Below are 19,426 nucleotides of genomic sequence, written 5' to 3'. Positions count from 1 at the left end.
GCTGGGGGGAGGGGCGGTGTCAAAGATACCCAGGCAGCACTCACCCCCTTATTGGCAGCAATGCAGCATTCAGCCAGCCGTAGCCAGAGGCGGGGGTTTGCGTGATAAACCTGAACAGCTTCAATCAGGCACTCAAAGGCAGCCAGAGGCCTTCCGATGTGAAGAAGCTGAATTCCGCAGTTATATAGCAACTCATACCTCTTGTTGGTGAGTAATGTACACATGGGTCTTCCTGAAAATTTTTTGCCTAATTAAAATTAAATGAGAATACATCATTAGATTTAAAGTAAATTATGTTGAAAACATTTATTCCACTAAGTACTTTTAAAACACTACCTTGTTTAATACCAGTGACCCCAATTTGAAGTTTAATAGCTCCCACCAATGATGATCTCCAGCCCTAAACCCCCAGATATTCTCCAGAGTCATCTCAGTTGTCTGTGTGTTGCCAACAAATGAGAGGCTTCTCGGGCAACTATGTTACAGGAAGGCAAAGAGAAGAGAGAGGACTAACTTGCTACACATTTTTAAAGTCTGTAAGGAGATTCCATTCTTTTTACTTTCAGTTTGGTTAATCAATTTATTGTCATGTGCTTTTTATTAACCAGAAGTATTCAGTTAATGTTAGGGTGTTAGAGAATTTTACTATGGAAATAAAAATTAATGTGCTATACTTACGATGACTATCGTTCACACGCTTATTCAAAGCTTCACAATCCATCATAAAATAAGATTACTCGTGATTTTGGATATATTTTTCATCAATTAAATAGTTTAAAAAAATTTTACAAAGCTAAATGATTGCTTGATTTTAAGCACTTCAAATCAAGGATCTATATAATAGTAATACTGAAGGAATACATTTCAGGAATTGCCTAAAGATTGCCAGGTGCTACTAATAGTACCACCTGTGAAACCTTGAAAAGAAGCTACAGTAACAATAAGTTTGGCACAGCCAAGAAATCTTAGCAAAATATTTTGTTTTTAACATTACCATATGAGAGTACTAATTTTCAAATCCATGAAAAATGATTTTAAATGTCTTGGTAATGACTCTATTGAAGTTAGCAATATCTACTAAAAATCCCCAGACTTGTTGGACAGGCTCAGTGTGAACTTAAGTGCCCATAGCATGCATTTTGACCAGATGCTTGCTCTTTAAAATGATACTTTTCTCAAGTAGTAAAACATAACCAGTCCCCCCAGCAAAGGGCATACCTGGATCGGTGCTGCCTGCACTGAGCTGTGCACAGACATTGTCATTCTCCTGCAGAGCTTTTTTAAAGTAGAAAATTCCCAAGTTGTGCTTGCTCATGGCAAAATGGATGCAGCCAAGATTATTCCAGAACATACATCGCAGGCATTCACCTAAGGAAAACACAACTAATAAGTCTGCAGACAAATTTTACTGTGGATGTACATCATACAGGAATCCGGCTTATCTAACATGAGTTCACTCTATGCTATTCCACACAGTCCCTGTAGAACAGTTTACAAGGCATTTGAAATTTAGAAAATATCTGAAAATTTTATAAACTCCCTTTCCTTTTAAAATCTCTTTTATTAAAGATGACAAACCAACCCTGCATAATGATTTAATTAGTCTGTTTAGCTTTTTCTAATATTTAATCATTGTAGGCAACATACAAAAAATGCAAAAAAAAATTAATTAGTAAATTAATACATATGTATTACATCCACATAACAAAATACTATGTAGAAACTGGAAAGAATGAAGCAAGTATATATGGAAAGTCAAAATACATCAAGTGAATACATAAAGCAGGATGTATAAAGTCCTGCTTTTTTTTGCTTGTTAAACTGTAAATCTCCACTATTCTTTAAGTATACACTTTAAATATCGCCATGGCTGAGCACTACCTTTTCATATTAGTTGGGCATTTCTATTTCTTGTTCTGAAAACTAACTGCCTCTTCCTGCTTTTTACCCATTTTTTTAATTTGGTTACAGATGTTTTTCTATTGGTTACCTGTTATAGAAACCTTCTGTCACATCTGTTTCAAATATTTCCCCCACTGCCAGTTTATCATCTGTCTTGTGACTTGGTCCAGTGTATGTGTGTTTATGTTTTTAATCATAAAAAGTTTTATATTTTTATGTGGTCAAATTTACTAATCTTTTCTAACTGCTATGGTTCTTAGAGTTTGGATAATGTTTAATCAAGGCTCTCCTACCACAAAATTAATATATTCATCCAAGTTTCCTTGTATTGCTTCTATGATTTTATTTTCACATTTTAATCCTTCATCTCTCTGGATTTTATTTTCATGTAATTAATGCAAGCAATCCAAGCTATAGTTTCCTTTTTCTAAATGGCTTTCCAAACATTCTAAAACTATTTGCTGACAGCCTACCTCTCCGCAATGATATAAAATGCCTGACTAGATTGACAAAATTAATAATCAGGATATTCAATGCTTAACACTAAACACTAAAGATTGGCTTTTGAAATATTTTTAAAATTAAGCAATAATTATATTTTTTAAAAAGGAAAAACTGCTTAGGAAAAAATGTAGGATGTACACTAAAATGTTTAAAGGAGACTGCTTCTGGGTAGTGATAATTGTCAACAATTTTTTAAACACTCTATTCCCAAACCTTCTCTAATAAGTGTATTTTATCAGTAACAAAAACTGAAGTTTATGGGAAGTAAATAAAAAATTTTCAAATTAATAATTATGAGAAAATCAATATATAAACATACAACTGGTATATAAAAATCTTTCCTATTACATTACAGTAACTGTTGCCCTGGCTGGTGTGGCTCAGTGGGTTGAGTGTTGTCCTGAGAACTGAAGGGTTCCCAGTTCAATTCCTGGTCGGAACACACATCTGGGTTGCAGGCCAGGCACCAGGTTAGGGGCATGAGGGAGGCAACCAATCAATGTTTCTCTCTTACTCCCTCTCTTCCCCCTTCTCTAAAAATAAATAAATAAAATTTTAAATCACGTTAATTGTTGACAAGTCAGTCAACAACTAGCCCTGCTTCTGACTTCACTTTAGAAATTACCAATATCTATTATTCTGAAATCTGTGTCAAGACAATCCTAAGCAAAATTTTCCCAAAGTATACTATCTGGTTAGTCTGAGAGAGCATTTCATTAATTGAATGTTAATGGGCCCCTGAGGGGAAGCCATGACAATAAAAACATCAAAAATTAAAATTTAGCAGAATTAGAAATGGGCACTCAGAACAAATGAATACCTGAGAATTAATAATGGGACAGACTGCCTTCCTCCATCATCTACGACTCCACTGAACTGAAGGAAGAAACGGGGAAGGTTTAAGTATTTAGTCCTCATGTATGTTCTGTGCATGTGTATGGCATAGAATTAAAAAAATGTATTCATCCTTTGTATTTTAAACTTGGTACAAAACATTTTCAATAGTTTAACCTCCTTTTTGAAAAGATTTTATTTATTTATATTTTAGAGAGAGGGGAAAGAGGGGAGAAAGAGAGGGAGAGAAACACTGATGTGAGAGAGAAATATTGATTGGTTGCCTCTCGCTCACGTCCCAACATGGACCAAACCCGCAACCCGGGCACGTGCCCTATTGTGAATTGAAGTAGCGATCTTTCACTTTGTGGATGATGCCCAGCCAACTGAGCCACACCAGTCTTGAATAAATTAATAAACTCATTCTTGAATAAACTAATTTTCTTCCTTCCTCCCCATAAAACAGGAATGATATGAAATTGGCAGCAATAAATTTTACCATTAATATCAATTAGTTAAAACTTTCTAAATAAAAGGAAGAATAGATAATAGTAATTATCTACTTTTTTTTTTTTTTTGATTTATTCATTTCCAGAGAGGGTGGAAGGGAGGGAGAAAGAGAGGTCAAGAAACATCAATGTGCAAGGGAAACATCAGTGGGCTACCTTTCCCACACACCCACTAGGGACCTGGTCCACAACCTAGGCATGTGCCCCAACCAGGAATCAAACTGGCAACCTCTTAGTTCTCAGGCTAGTGCTCAATCCACTGAGCCACACCAGCCAGTGCTCTTCTTAACTTTATAGAAATATTTTTTATTACAGTTAATTTTCTAAAGAAATCAGCCCTGGCTGGTGTGGCTCAGTGGATTGAGTGCCAGACTGTGAACTGAAAGGTCACCAGTTTGATTTCCGGTCAGGGCCCATGCCTGGGTTGTGGGCCAGGTCCCCAGTTGGGGGCACGTGAGAGGCAACCAATCGATGTAGCTCTCACAGACTGATGTTTCTCTCCCTCTCTTTCTCCCTCCCTTCTCCTCTCTTTGAAAATAAATAAAATCTTTTTTAATAAATCATAGTTTTCATTGCTTTTATGAGAGAAATGGAAAAAGTAAAGACATTATACAGTAGTCCCTCTCTATATTGCGGTTCACTTATTGTGGCCTCACTGTATCGCGGGATTTTAAAAAATATTATATTTAATTATCGCGGATTTTTTGCTATATCACAGGATTTTGTGGTACTGTATATGTATGTTGTTAAAGTTACATAGGTTTAAGAGTGTAGAATATGTTTAAGAACATAAGTAGTGTTTATAAAAGTGTGGAAAAGGATAATAAGGGACTGGGAATGGTTTATAAGTGTGTGGGAAGGGTTTATAAAGCCTTAAAATATATATAAATACTAAAATAAATGTAAGGTTCCTACTTTGCAGATTTTCACCTATCCCGGGGGTGGGGGGGTTGTCTAGAACGTAATACCCGCAATAAGTGAGGGAACACTGTAATCTCATTTCCTGAAAAGGTCTCACTTCACAAAGCGAAAGACCAAGGACCTTATGCCTTAAAATCATTTCTAAGACACAAATGAAGGAAAGAACAAGTAGGGTGAAAGAAAAGTAAAAGCAGTGAGGGGGTCTTCTAAAACGGAAATCAGCAGTAAAATTCCAAGAATTTTCTGCAGCAGAAATCATAAAATATTTTTGTTTACAAAATTAGCAAAAATCATTCGGAAGAGTAGTCCTGGGGTGGCGGATGGGAGGAAGCAACAGAGGCAGAAGAGCCAGGGAGAAAATGCAAACCTTTCCCAATGTTCTGTTACCTGTTTTCATGAATCCTGGATGCTCAGCAATGTTTGAACTATTTAATAGTTTCACAGCTTTCCGATAATTGCCTCTTAAGTACTCAAAATTGCTTTTAAGAAACAGAGAGGGTGCAGACTGTAAAGAAAATATAAGTTACTTACAATTTGGTTTTAGTGATATCATAGTCACACTGCTGTGCAGGCACGTGTTCAAGGGCATAATGCAGTCAGTCAAGTCGCGGTCACAAGAACTGGTCTCTGCCCCTGAAATGTTCCCTGACTCAGGCATAACTGTTACTTTGCATTCCAATGATTTATTTAGCTGGTTGTTTCTTTCCTATGACTTTGGCATCCTTTAAGGCAGGGATCATGTCTTTATTTCTTTTCTTTTTTTTTAATCTCAAAAGACATTTTGTAATGACTGGCTGGCTACTGAGGCCTTAATTCCCCTCTTAGTTTTAGGCTACAATTGTCCTCAAAAATCACTTGGATATTGACCCAGTGGCTAATCTGAATCCTGCCTGAGAGTTTTCTAAGGTTAATTTTCCTGAACTATTCCTAGGACAGACCATTTCTCCTCATGATTTCATACTAAAATGGATATGAGGATATGTGTTATTGATTACAGAAAAAAAGGGAGAAAGAGACAGAGAGGAACATCAATTGATTGTCTCCCTATGCACCCCAACAGGGGATTGCACCCGCAACATTTCGGTGTACAGGACAACGCCCCAACCAGTTATGCCACCAAGCCAGGGCATGATTTCATACTTTCAATTAACAGTTATCCTAAAAGCATCAAGGTTGTTTACAATTCTGTCCCTTTCCACAGCTGTCTTAAAATTGTTTTTCAATGGGAGTCTGGGATGCATGGGGAGGAAGGAAAGAGTAATTATTATATCTGAAATACTCAGGCACTAGTCAAATTGAAGGCACTATTAGGCCAAAAATCATTTGGAAGGGGCAGGTTTGGGTTACAACTTGACTGTTAATCTTCTCTAAGATTTTATTTATTTATTTTTAGAAAGAGGGAAAGGGAAGGGAGAAAGAGAGGGAGAGAAACATCGATGTGTAAGAGAAACATAGATTGGTTGTTTCTCACAAGCCCGTAAAAGGGGACATGGCCTGTAGCCCAGGCATGTGCCCTGGCTGGGATTCAAACCAGTGACCCTTCGGTTCGCAGGCCAGCATTTAATCCACTGAGCCACACCAGCCAGGACTGTTAATCTTTAATAAATAAATATTTTCAGTATAGCCTAAAAAATCCTGGTGTCTAATAATAATGAATGTTTAAGTGAATTGTGATAAACCACTCACAGAATACCAGGTAGTTATTTAAAATGGTTTTGAAGGCTACATGCCAAGGGGAAATGCTTATTAAAATTTTAAGTGAGAAACATATTACATTAAATTGTAGTAGACACGATATGATCCCTACTTCACAATCTCTATCAGGGTTTACACCTGATAGTATAATATGCTATAATACACTAAGATAAATTATTTAAAACTGACAGATTGTCCAAATGAGAAAATTTTAGGACATGAAGGACACCAACTGAAATAAAAAGTCAAGAAGAAACTTACATTTCCAGCTGTGTTCATGACTGACTTGATCTCCCTTTTGCACGCTTTCAGAGACTTCATTTGGATATAAGCTCTTACTTTATACTGCCGGAGGAAAAACGCTGGTATGTAGGAACGGGGGTGGCTTACATAAACGGAAGCTGTTCTACTTTCTCATTAAGGAAATTAAAACCAATTTGTTTACAGCATAGTTATACCGGCTACTTGCAAAAGCACATTTAAATTTATCTTAAATCTATTTTTACTGTACTCTTGGAATACACTCTAAAAAACTAAAAACATGGTAGAATAAAATTTATACATAAGTTCCAAGCAGAAACCTGTTGATTCGTATCTGTACATGGCTAATGAACAGTGAATTTTAAAATTCTACAGACTGATTTTATCATTTAATACATTCCCATGCCATTTTTCTCAATCTTTTATAGAGTAAATAAAAGAAATGATATTGCATTATCATCTTAAGCAAAGTATATTTAGAAGGATTAAATGCACTTCTAAACTGTAACACTTCAAAGCCAAATAAACATACATGGCTTAAATGATTTATTGCCTTCAATGATCTATCACATTCTCTATCATTCACAAGTACGAGTAAATATATGTGATATATAACCTCTCTTAAAATTTGTTACCTGATGTATCTTTGATTTTGCAGCTTCTATTAGAGCTCCACTTTCAGCTTTATGATTAGATCCATCTTTATTGGTGTTATTGCCCGTCTGTAGGGTGGTGAAACAAAGTTAACCAAAATTAAGGATATTTTGACCATAAATTAAATCACCGATTTCCAAGTAAACTAATGTGAATCATCAACAGAGCATTTTCTTTCTATTTATTTATTTAACAGAAAATTAGAAGATTTTATTATTATTTATGTATTTTTTGAGTGTTTTTTATTGTATATTTTCCATTACCATTTAGTCCCCTTACACCCGCCTCCCCTACAAGCACCACACTGTTGTCCATGTCAATGAGTCCTTTCTCCTTTTTGCTCAATCACGCCACCCCTCCTCTCTACCCTCCCTTAGCTGCCATCATGCTTTCCATGAGTCTATTTTGCTTGTTAATTCAGTTTGTTCATTGGATTCCACATATGAGTGAAATCATATGTAGAAGCATTTTCAAAATTCTGAATGCCAGGTCCCAGTCCCAGAGATTCAGGTTTAATCATGTGGAGCGGGTGTCAGGAAACTCGACCTATGAGAAGCTCACGGTTGAGCATAATCATAGACTATCATGGGCTATCACCCAGGCAAAACTCAATTATCTTTCTAAAATCCAGAGTGATCATGTCATTCCCTTCTCAAAAACTTCCTCTGGCATAACACTGCCAACATCCTCCTCTAAATTCCTAGTAAAATATTCAAAATCATTCACAGTATGACCCATATTCAAGTTGCCAATGTCGACTCCTGCTGAGCTCTATTCCGTTTCTCAGGCACTACTACCCATTTCAATTGCCAGAATTGCTCCAAAACACCACTCGCACACCTTCTGGGCTGTTTTCTCTGCCAGGACGGTTATCCTACTCCATCCTTCCTTTTCTGATCTGTCAAACTATCACATCTGCAAAGAAGCCCAAATTAAACATCCAAACTTCTCTGAAACATTCCCTGACCTCCTTTTTCCCCACTCCCTGAACAGATCTGCTCAGCATTTTCTGTTCCTTGAAAAGCAGGAACTACAAGATTTTCATTATTGTCACTTTAGTACGTAAAAGAGCACACGGGCCATAGGTTGAATTGAATTATACTTCACCAACTATTACAAATACTGAATATGAAAATGAAATTATTTCACTGCTGTTCATGGATAATGCTAAGATCATTGAACTGAACTCTTATACACACACACACACACACACACACACACACACACAATTTGTTAAATTGAAAAAAAGCGCCCTGGCTCGTGTGGCTCAGTGGATTGAGTGCAAGCCTACAAACTGAAAGGTCACCGGTTTGATTCCCAGTGGATTGAGTGCAAGCCTACAAACTGAAAGGTCACCGGTTTGATTCCCAGTCAGGGCATGGGCCTGGTTGCAGGCCAGATCTCCAGTTGGAGGCTTATGAGAACCAATTCGATTGACGTTTCTTCAAATCACATTGATGTTTCTCTCCCTTCCTTCCCCTCTCTCTAAAAAAATAAAATCTTTTTAAAAAAGCAATGCTAGATGTTTATTTTTAAACATTAATAATTTATACAGATAAAAAGGTATGGACAATCTATTTTCCACAAGCACTCCTTGTTTAACGAGGGCAGGTACAGGAAGAAAGGACATTTCTTAAAAACCAGAAGCATAAGCAAATTGAAAAGCATGAGAACTAAAATACATCCTAGTGAGCACCAAGTCTCTTATCAGAACATGGTTAAGTTTAATCATCATAAACGTGCACCCTTTTTGAAGAACTGTAATGATGAAATTTTCTGTTGTGAAAGCTACCCTGTTTATCCAAATTGTGAAATTTCATTGCCTTAATTCTAATCTTTACATTCTGTAAAACTAATATCTCACATATGAAAAGATGCTAATATACATCTTTAGTCATAAGGGATATCAAAACTACTATGAGATCCCACTTCACACCCATTGGGATGGTTACAAGTTTTTTTTTAAAAGAGATAGTAACAGGGATTGGCAAGAATGTGGAGAAACTGGAACCCTCATTAAGTTGTTGGTAAGAACGCAAAATAGTGCAGGTATTTTAAAGATTGTATTTATTTACTTTTAAAGGGAAGGGAAAGGAAGGAGAAAAAGAGGGAGAGAAACATTAATGTGCGAGAGATACATAGACTGGGTTGCCTCTTGCACATCCCCAACTGGGAACCTGGCCTATAACCCAGGCATGTGCCCTGACTGGGAACTGAACCAGTGACCTTTCAATAGGTCGGCACTCAATCCACTGAACCACACCATCCAGGAGAGTGCAACTATTTTTAAAGTCTGGTAGTTCCTGCTAAGGTTAAACATTAAGAGTTACCAGTTGGTAGAAGGAAATTTGACTTTGGGGGTGAGCACACAATGCAATATACAGATGATGTATTACAGAATTGTACACTTGAAACCTATAATATATAATTTTATTAACCAATGTCACCTCAATAAATTTAAGTTAAAAAAACACAAAAGTTATCCAGCAATTCCATTCTTAAATGTATATCTGAAAGAATTGAAAATTTATGCCCACACAAAAAATTATATATAAATGTTCACAGCAGCAGTATTTATAAATACCCCAAAATGCAAAACCCAAATGCCCATAATCCACTGATGAATGAATTTTAAAAAGTGGCATATCCAAATAATGCAATATTCATCAGCCAATGAGAGACATGGGAATGGAAAAAAGTACATGCTATAACATGGTAAACTTTGAAAATATTATGTTAAGTGAAAGAGGCTAATCACAAAAGGCCACATGTTGTAGGATTCCATTTATATGAAGTGTCCACAACAGGCATATCCACAGAGAAAGTAGATTAGTGGTTGCCAGGGGACAAAGGAAGGAGGAAGAGGAAAGACTACTGACAAATACAGGGTTTCTTTGTGGGGTGATAAAAATGTTCTGTAACACAGATCATGGTGATGACTGTCCAACTCAGTGAAGTACAGTAAAAACCACTAACTGTACGCTTTAAAATGGTAAATGTTGTGTATGTGAATTTCATTTCCTCCCTTCCTTTCTTGACATTGATCAGATTTTTACTCCATCCGTCTCTACATAGTTTGTGAGCCTCCTCAGAGTAGGAATAATTCTTTTGATTTTTATTTTAAAAAAATTTTGAGGCATATGACATATACTATTGTATTAGTTTTAGGTGTACAACATAATTATTTGATATTTGTGTATATTGCAAAATGAATAAATCTAGCTAACATCCATTACTTCATTGTTACCAATTTTTTTTTTCTTGTGATGAGGACTTTTAAAATCTACTCTCTAAGTAACTTTCAATTATTCAATACAGTAGCATAACTATAGTCACCATGCAGTACAGTGAAGTATATTTTAATACACTGCTATTAAAATATTTAATAACTACAAACATTATTATTTAAATTTTAGTCTGATCACCTCAGAATACTCACCTCATTCTTTCCATTTTTGTTATTGTTACCCTGTGAAATCATTTTTTCTAGGACAGCAAGAAGATGCAAAGCTTTCTCAGCTTGGTAAGTTAATATATACAGGTCTACAAGTAAAAAACACACCGCTTGGGCAAATTTTTCCTCTGGGGGTACAAATAAAACAGGAAAAGAAAAGTTACAATCTGAAGTAAAGCAAACATCTTGGAGCAGTTCTCCCGCCCCACTCAAGACCAAAGCCTAAGTTTTTACTTACATGGATGTTGATCACCTAGAACCACGAATGCAAACAACTGGCAATGCCAACAATGCCATTCTCAAGGCCTCTCATTGCAGGGATTCTAGTGCCTGAACTTCCTTTGGCAAAATATCTACCAAACACCAGCACATGAAATGAGGAGTATTACTGATACTTTATGCGGAAGGATATCTCAGTTCCCGTACCTGTCTGGCTACTTAGTAGATGTGTGACTTTTACACATCATTGAACTAATTTTGAGACTTCAGCTGGCTGACCTGTAAAATGGGGAGGACGCTTTATCTGCTTAAAGGCAGTCGGCTGGACCATGTGATCTCTTGAGGTTCTTTCTAACTCTAAAAAGGCCTATGACCCATGGACATATATTTTCTTTCAAGATACATAGAAGGGAAAAAGAAATAATTGGGTGGCAGACACAAAAGAAGAGAGGTGCGGGTTGGAGTGCATCAGAACAGCCAGGAGGAAAATGCAAAGACAGGGACACCAAAGGAAGAAAAGCCCAAGGAAGACAGGAAGGGTAACCTGGTATGACCATAACACTATTTCCTTTCCTTTCAAAGAGAAAAGGAAAAATAAGGAGGAAGAGGCTGCTGTAATCAAAATTTCAAAAGCCCTTAAGAGCCCCCTAACAAGTCTTCCTGATTCCATTCTTGCTGTTACACAGTAGCCAGAGTGGATTCCATTTAAAACTGAAATCAATGCCGCATCCGCAAGGGCTTCCCACCCACTTAACCAATGAGTCCCTACCAGGGTTACAATGATTTACCTGTTCTGCCCCTGGTTACCTCTGAGTTAACTTCCCACCATTCTCCCCACCTAGTCCCAGTCAGAGCGGCGCTCCTGCTGTTCCTCTCCCTCACCAGCCTCAAGCTGCCTCTGCTGCACTATTACCTCTGGCGGGAATGCTTTTCCTCTAAAGAGAGGTATGGCTCACCTCTTCTCTTCACTCAGGTTTCTTTTCAAATACTGTCTTATCTCAGGTCTTCCTTGATTACCTTATCTAAAAGTAATATCCCCAGTCAATTCCTATCCTGTTACCCAAGTTTAGCTTTTCTTCTTTCTTAGCATTCAACGACCTTGCAACATATTTCTTGTATTTCCTGTGTCGCGTGCCCTCTCCTATTACAATATAAGCTTAAAAAGGGTAAAGACTTTTTTTATTTCATTCACTGCATTATCGTCAGATCCCAGAACAGTGTCTGGCTCATAGCATATGCTCAAATATATGTTAAATGAGGAATCCAAGTAGCAAAGTTAATAAAAACAAAACAAAAGACAATAACAATTTTCAAAGAAAGAAAACTGCGTTTGAATACTAATGGGTTGCTAGATTCCACTCGACTATAGCCGATTAACAGGATTTCATTTATTGTTCTGGAAATTCTAAAAACCAACTTTACAGAAAAACACGTCTGTGCCATCCTAGAGGTAGAATTCCTACTTCCAGCTTTTCAGGAGAAAAGAACTGGGGGCGCCTTCCGCAATGCTTCACCTCTGAGGTCTCTCTTGGGCAGTCTGTCCAGCCACCACGCCCTCAGGACTGGGGAAGAGGAGCAGTGAAGCGCCTTGAAAATGCTTCCCTGGAGGCAGAGTAAGCAGCTGTCCGACCAGCTGCCAGCAAAAGGGGACCCTGTAACTCGTCCCGAAGCGTCACAGAGGAGCCATTACACTCCTCCACATTTCCTGTGCTGACCACACCAGCAATCGGGTGTTTATAAATCATGAATGTGCACTCGGGTTTTGAATTTAAAAGAAAGTAACCGTGAAGAAAAAGACAAAAATGTGAATCACAATTGAAAACGGACTGCTTGTGGGTGGAAACCAAGAGCCCTCTCCTGCAACCATTTCCTGGGTCCAGCTTTGCTGCTCCATTGCCTCCTTTTTCCCTTTGTCCTTACCTTTGTTCCTGCTCTCGAGGCTGGTAATTGTGAGCTAGTTAAGATAACAAGAAGGCTAACCCAGCTCTGTACTATCTACTCTACTTCTGTTAGGCAACAGACAAAATAAATTACTACACTGTCCCCAGACATTCCAAAACACTCCTTCCTTAATACACCACTTAAAGGATCGGGTACACGACAAAAACACCCACAAAAACCAGCAAGTCTTTCATATTAGAAACAGCAATTCTAACAGTCATCTTCAAAACCTGGGGTGGGAGGGTAGTAAAAGAAAAGCTGGATTCATCGAAAAGTGATAGAATTTTTATCTTTTCTACCCGTTAAGAAAACCTGACACAGCTTTTCCTTTCTTACTGACATGTAACACTCTGAATTAGGTTATCTAGGTACAAACACCAGAGACCTTTGCAAATATGAGAAGATAGAGAAATTATTGCCTTGATAATGATAACATACCAAAAGGTTCTAAAAACTGATAAAGTTTTTCACCAACTGATATGGCTTCAGTATACTGCCGCAAATGATAAAGAATGACTGCTTGATTGTAATACAACATGCTGTTTTCAACATCATCTAATCCATCCATTTCTTCAACAGCTGAGTGGACCTATAAAACAATCAACAGGGATTATGCGCTAACAGTCAGGAAACAAAGAACAAAAAGTGAAAGAAATCTGTATGAAGCAACAGGAACATAGGCCAACATTTCTTACTCTGCATTTTTCCACACTTTCAACAGGGCCACTAGATTTTAATTACTCTCACGCACTAAAAATTATTTTATTCATAATCAAATTGTTTAGTAAAACATTTTGATGGGACTTGATTAAGTACCTAGCGCAAGGGAAGGCAATTCGCTTCCTGTGACGATATCTTCAATGTTGACCTGCCAGCATGGATTAAGATGGATTCCCACTTTGCAGACTCAAGAGCAGCAAGAGGCTACATGGGGAGTGGGCAAAGCTCAAAATGGCCTTTCCCATGAGAATGTCACACAGTGCGTACACATAAGCTTAACTCCATTTTGTAAAAACTAAAGTAAATTTAAACATTAACAGCCCTGATTCCTTCGGCTCAGTGGATTGAACGCCAGCCTGAGAACCAAAAGGTTGCTGGTTCGATTCCCAGTCAGGGCAAGAGCCTGGGTTGTGGGCCAGGTCCCCAGTTGGGGGCGTGTGAGAGGCAACTGTTCGCTATTATGTCTTGCACATCGATGTTTCTCTCCCTCTCTTTCTCCATCCCTTACCCTCTCTCTAAAAATAAAATGTTAAAAAAAAAAAAACATTAACAAACAATAGCTAACTATTTATGTGCCAGGCCTGCTACATTAACCCTTTTTACAGCGAACACCTGATTTAATCCTCACTATACCTCAAGAGCATAGATAATATTACCGTTTCTATTTTATAAATAAGGAAACCAGCACAAAAAGCTTAATTATCTTGCCCAAGGCCATATGGCTAGGAAGTATATTTCTGTATTTCCTATTATGTCAGGTTTTGTTCCCTTAATAAAAATGATTTTTAAAAAAGTAATGAACAAAATACACTCTGTCAAACATGTGCTACAATAGGCTTTTAATGGCTTTACTAGAACCCTAACATCAACGTCCGATACCAAAAGAAAAAAAAATCACAACACTTCACATTTTAAAGCTAGACTATCTATCTGTATGCCCTCTTCAGCAAGGGGCAGCGATAGGCTTTTACATTTTAATCAAATTTTTCAACCATTCTGTAATTCCACCTAAATTAAAACTAATCTTTCTTTGCCATTATGAAGACTGCAATATGCTACTGAGCAATGGTAAGTAATTAATTCTAAGACTGATATTTCCCTAAATTAAGCAGAACTTTCATATCCAGGGACTTAACCCTGGTTTGGCTAATGGCTAGAAACTGGAAGGTTTCTGACACATAGTGACTTGTAATCAGACTTCCGACACCCATGCGGAGAGCCTGACAGTTGGTCCGAGCTGACCAACAGCACATGCATGTCAATGAGCTTGGGGTTCTTTATAATCTTTACTTATTGAGCCACTAACTACAAGTGATTAAAAAGTCTCTTTAAATAGAGAAAACTCAATTTCCGAAGAAAGACAACACTTCTTAGTAGCTGTGTAATGGAGAGAGTGAGTGAGCTAAAGAAGGGTTAATTCTCAGCCTGAAAGAAGGGTTTGGGGTAAATTAAGGAGTTTGGGATTCAGCAATGGCTGAACTTACAACATGAATAACTTTGTCACATTTTCTTAATCACCAAAATAATCAAGTAATTGTCCCAGCTAGAATAAAAACCATTCATTAAAAGAGAGAGAATGTCAGTGAAAGTGGAATACGTTGAGAAGGTGTGTCACTGTGCCCAGGACTTGGGGCTCTGAGCAGAAAGAAGTACGTTTTAGAGAAAGCCAGGCTACACAAGTACAATCATTCCCAGGAAGCTCGAGAGTTGGAAGGCACTCTAGGGGGGTTTATTAAACCAACCTTATTAAGAAAAAGGCTGGTGAAAGCATTTCAAAAAGCAGTTTTCTTGGCTTGAGTTTGCAGGAGCCTCTTATTCTAAAATAGGTTTTAAGGAGAATTTGGGCTCAAACGCCAACAAACATTCCCTGGAAGAATCTATGGGGTCGTAGGGCACGTGTACTAGATAACAACAATCATTTTTCCTTTGATTCTGGAGCTCCAGATAAAGTCAAGGTTATATGTGATGACATATAAATTCATAGACCGAGACAGTTACATGAACAGATTCAAGAGTCAGAAGATCTGGTTCAAGTCCTATTCCTCCCCTTCCTAGATGTAAATTAAAATTATTAGACACCCTAAATCCTAATTTCAAAACTGAGAAAACAAGTTCCTCCCTCAGTAACTGTGAGGATTACATGAGATAAGACATAAAAAGCACTTAATGTGGAATCTGGAATCAAGTAAGCATTTAATAAATATTGGTTATTCTCATTTTCATTGAAAATTTTAATAAGGTTGAAAATGACTTTATTCCTATAAGGAATTATGAAGAGCCTAAAGGGGTCACTTAACTATTTTTATATCACAACTTAGCATAATATTTTTATAGTCAAATTCATTTTGTATTACCTGATTCTTCAGCTGGTTAAGTGTTTGTCTCAAACTATCTGTTGTTGTTTGGTTACTTTTAAAAAACTCAGCTATCGCTGTATTTAAAATTATTTTATAATCATCTTTGTTTATATCTTGTAGGCAGGCAAGATGTTGAAGACAGGCATCATAATTTCCAGCCTAAAACAAAAATGAAAACATATATTCACAAAATTACATATCAGATTTAAGACCTATATAATCACTTCCAAATAGATTTCACTCATCTTTAAAACTTTAAAAAGGCAGATAGAATTCCCCCAAATATACTAATTAAAGTCACTAGATGAAGCAACACTGATGTCAGTTAAGAAATTGTAATGTCAATCATATCTCAATAAACTAAAAAAAGAAAGAAAGAAAGAAATGGTGGTTGTATATTTCCTAAGAATCAAACTCTAACACTGATACATGTGTACCATATCTAAAATATATGTACATATAAATATATATAAATTACACCTATATATGCTATAGTCACATAGAATATATATATATATTATAACTTGATAATAAAATAAGTATTTTTATATTGTTTAATGTCAGAAAAGTTAATGTTCTGACAAACTTTTGGGGTTCCATTTCAAAGCACATTCAGGAAAATATTTGAGGAGAGTAGTGAAATAAAAAGACTGACGCACATACTTACAAATCTAAATTTAAAAGACTTAAAAAAACAACACTGTGAGCGTTAAAATGCATTTATGAAAACATAAAAACTTGAGAATGGCTCAAATTACTCCTATTCCTTTTACCACAGTTAAACTTTAAAATGTTTTTATTTTAAAATTAAATCTAGTGCCTAAACTTAACTTCAGTTAGTACAAAAGAAAAATTGTAAACTTACATATTCACTGTGAAACAACTCATACTTGACAGATCCTTACAATGGAGATTAAGAGAAACATTTCTTACCGCGAAAGCCTGGAAAGCATTGGTGGACAGCTCCTTCTCCTGATCAGTAATCCCGGAGGACTGACCTGCCCCTTCATGTTTCTCTGCTCCCTGATCTGCAGATACACAAGTTTTACAGTTCTTTAGACACAGCAGTTGTGCAGGGAGGTGTCCCTAGTATTCTTCTCAGTTGTCTGCTTCCTAATGAAGTTGCCAAAGCTAGGCTCTCTCAACTACAAAGGCTAGTGTTATGAGGAAGAAGCCACTCCTCCAAAACTTAAAACAAAGGAATGTTTCCCTTAGCTGTGGCCAAGTTCAATGAAAACCCACCATTACTTGTGTAAGGATGGCCCTGGCTGGTTTAGCTCAGTGGATTGAGCGTCGGCCTGCGAGCTAAGTGTCGCTGGTTCGATCTTCCAGTCAGGGCACATCAGAGAAGGAAAACTCTGACTCCAAAAAACCTCCGCTGCCTTGCGGCATACCTCTTCAGGGGAAAGGCTAAGGGAGTAAACCCCGACAGAAAATCCGGAGCCGGAGTCCCTAAGGCGGTTTGACGTTGTAGTCAACACCGGCAACTCCTGCGGCGCACCTGAAGCCAAGCTGTATTGACTCCGTCTTTCCCTTGGACCCTTCAGCTGCGAAGAGACTGGGGGTCTGCTGCATGGGCAACAGCAGACCCTCCATATCACCCTGCCCAGGCTCTGTAGCTTCAGCTTCACTGGAGAGGACACTCCAGTGTCATCGCAAGATGTCGATTCAACACGGGAGGAGACAGATACCGTGTCACTCTCGAGTCGGACTGCACAGCCATTCTCGGCGGTGCAGATAAGACTCTTAAGAAGCTACACCATCGTCTCTCGAGACGGACGGCTGCCGACGACTTGTGTAAGGATGACAGCTCTGCCTACCAAGCATTAGGGCTGAGAATGTTGCACTCTTTTGTGTTTTCTTTAAACTTTATTTATTTATTTTTAAAGAGAGGAAGTGAGGCAGAAGGAGGGAGAGAAACAACGTGAGAAAGAAACATCGATCAGCTGCCTCTCCCCCACCCCCAGCTGGAGACCTGGCCCACAACCCAGGCACCTGCCCTGACTGGTAATTGAACCAGCAACCCCTCAGCTCACAGGCCAGCACTCCATCCACTGAGCCACACCAGCCAAGGCCATGTTTCTCTTAATGTTTAAATTTTTAGAATGAGTATAGAGTATTACTTAAAAAAAATTTTTTTAAATGACTACCTAAAACTAATACAAGGTTTTAGAAGTTAGATAAGGAGTCTAGTAACTGTAAGAGGCATAAGGGAGGGTTCCTAAGTGTGTGAAGATTCATTAAACTGCATGTGCAATTACAATGTGGGCATTTTTATAACAACTCACCAAGGCGTCAAAGAATTTAAGCTTATACCTACTTTCCACCAAAGGCAGATCAGCTCATGCGGCCACTGCTATCATTATCCTCTAGGAACTATAAAAGTCTCCTATTCTCCTAACATCTTCCAGGAAAGGAGAGAAGCCAATTTTAAGATATAATAAATAAATAAACAAGACTCTAAGGCTGACAGACTCTGAAATTCCCATTTCTACTGACATTTCAGAGAACTGAGCTCAATGACAGCCTTTTACATGTTCATTTTACCTACATTATTTTACATCAAGATAAAACGTAAGAGAAAAACAGTTCAGCAGAATTACTATTTTTATTTTCCTTGCTCTCTCTCCACCCCTTAATCTTCCTGCAAGGAACGGGTATTATTTGTATAATCAGCTTTTAAGATGTTTTTCAACATTCATTTTTTGTAACTACTGACTCACCAGAAAAAGTCTGCACATAATTCAACAATGTGTCCTTATTTGTCCAGAAGTAGTCTCCATTGCCAATTGAAAGGGAACGGGACCGTTCACCCATAAACTTGACTTTCCTTCTACCGTGGCCCAGTGAACACGGATGACCTTCTAGGCGTACAGAGCTCTTGGGAGCACAAACCTTGACACTCTTTAAGCCAAAAGGCTTCATTTTGAACCCAACCACTGCCTTCAGGCTTGAACTAAGTAGAAAAGAAACACCCTGCTTTTCCAAAACTGAAAAAAGGTCAGTTAACTGAAAGCATACACACATTCCATTAAAAGAATGTTAATTCAAATCTGATTGGAGGAAGATCTTCCACACCAGCTACACTTTTCTAAATATAACTCCACTAATGTTTAAGGAAAGAAACTTTGTTTCAAAGAAAAAAAAAAAGGATTGTTAAGGCCTAAGGAAATCTGCAACATTCACAGAATAATACTCATGCCATTGTAAAAGAAAATTTTAAATACGGACACCATTTCATAGAAAAATAATTCAGGTTTACCAAAGTCACAATCTAGCTAAGGCTCATACACCTTACATGGGGTTTTTTACCACTCGAACAAGTACACGCGTTTTATCAAAACCCTTCATATAATGGCTGGTTTTTACACAACTCAAAAATATAACATGTGACCAGCAATGCTACAGACTTGGACACCCTGTCCAGCACTGCAGAAACAGAGGAACAGAGCATC

General features: G+C 37.6%; 1 protein-coding gene and 1 long non-coding RNA gene across 4 annotated transcripts in view; both read right to left on the bottom strand.

The window, feature by feature from the left end:
• The window catches only part of LOC150005227 (uncharacterized), a 392,161-nt gene that overhangs the window by 318,607 nt on the left and 54,128 nt on the right, over positions 1–19,426 (bottom strand). The window lies entirely within an intron of this gene.
• The window catches only part of CNOT10 (CCR4-NOT transcription complex subunit 10), a 51,717-nt gene that overhangs the window by 25,237 nt on the left and 7,054 nt on the right, over positions 1–19,426 (bottom strand). For all 3 annotated transcript variants that reach the window (XM_090284433.1, XM_090284431.1, XM_090284432.1), the window contains exons 2-10: positions 16,905–16,999; positions 15,969–16,130; positions 13,333–13,483; positions 10,720–10,862; positions 7,262–7,348; positions 6,627–6,710; positions 5,058–5,175; positions 1,219–1,368; positions 45–247 (exon numbers count right to left, since the gene is read on the bottom strand). In XM_090284433.1, coding sequence (XP_090140559.1) covers positions 45–247; positions 1,219–1,368; positions 5,058–5,175; positions 6,627–6,710; positions 7,262–7,348; positions 10,720–10,862; positions 13,333–13,483; positions 15,969–16,130; positions 16,905–16,999 — 1,193 coding nt within the window. The remainder of the gene's footprint in view (positions 1–44; positions 248–1,218; positions 1,369–5,057; positions 5,176–6,626; positions 6,711–7,261; positions 7,349–10,719; positions 10,863–13,332; positions 13,484–15,968; positions 16,131–16,904; positions 17,000–19,426) is intronic.

Source organism: Furipterus horrens, unplaced genomic scaffold, assembly GCF_987537825.1.
Source record: "Furipterus horrens unplaced genomic scaffold, mFurHor1.1.pri manual_scaffold_7, whole genome shotgun sequence".
NCBI lineage: Eukaryota > Metazoa > Chordata > Mammalia > Chiroptera > Furipteridae > Furipterus > Furipterus horrens.
The sequence above is the reverse complement of the archived record's forward strand: the minus strand, read 5'-3'. Positions and strand labels throughout refer to the sequence as shown.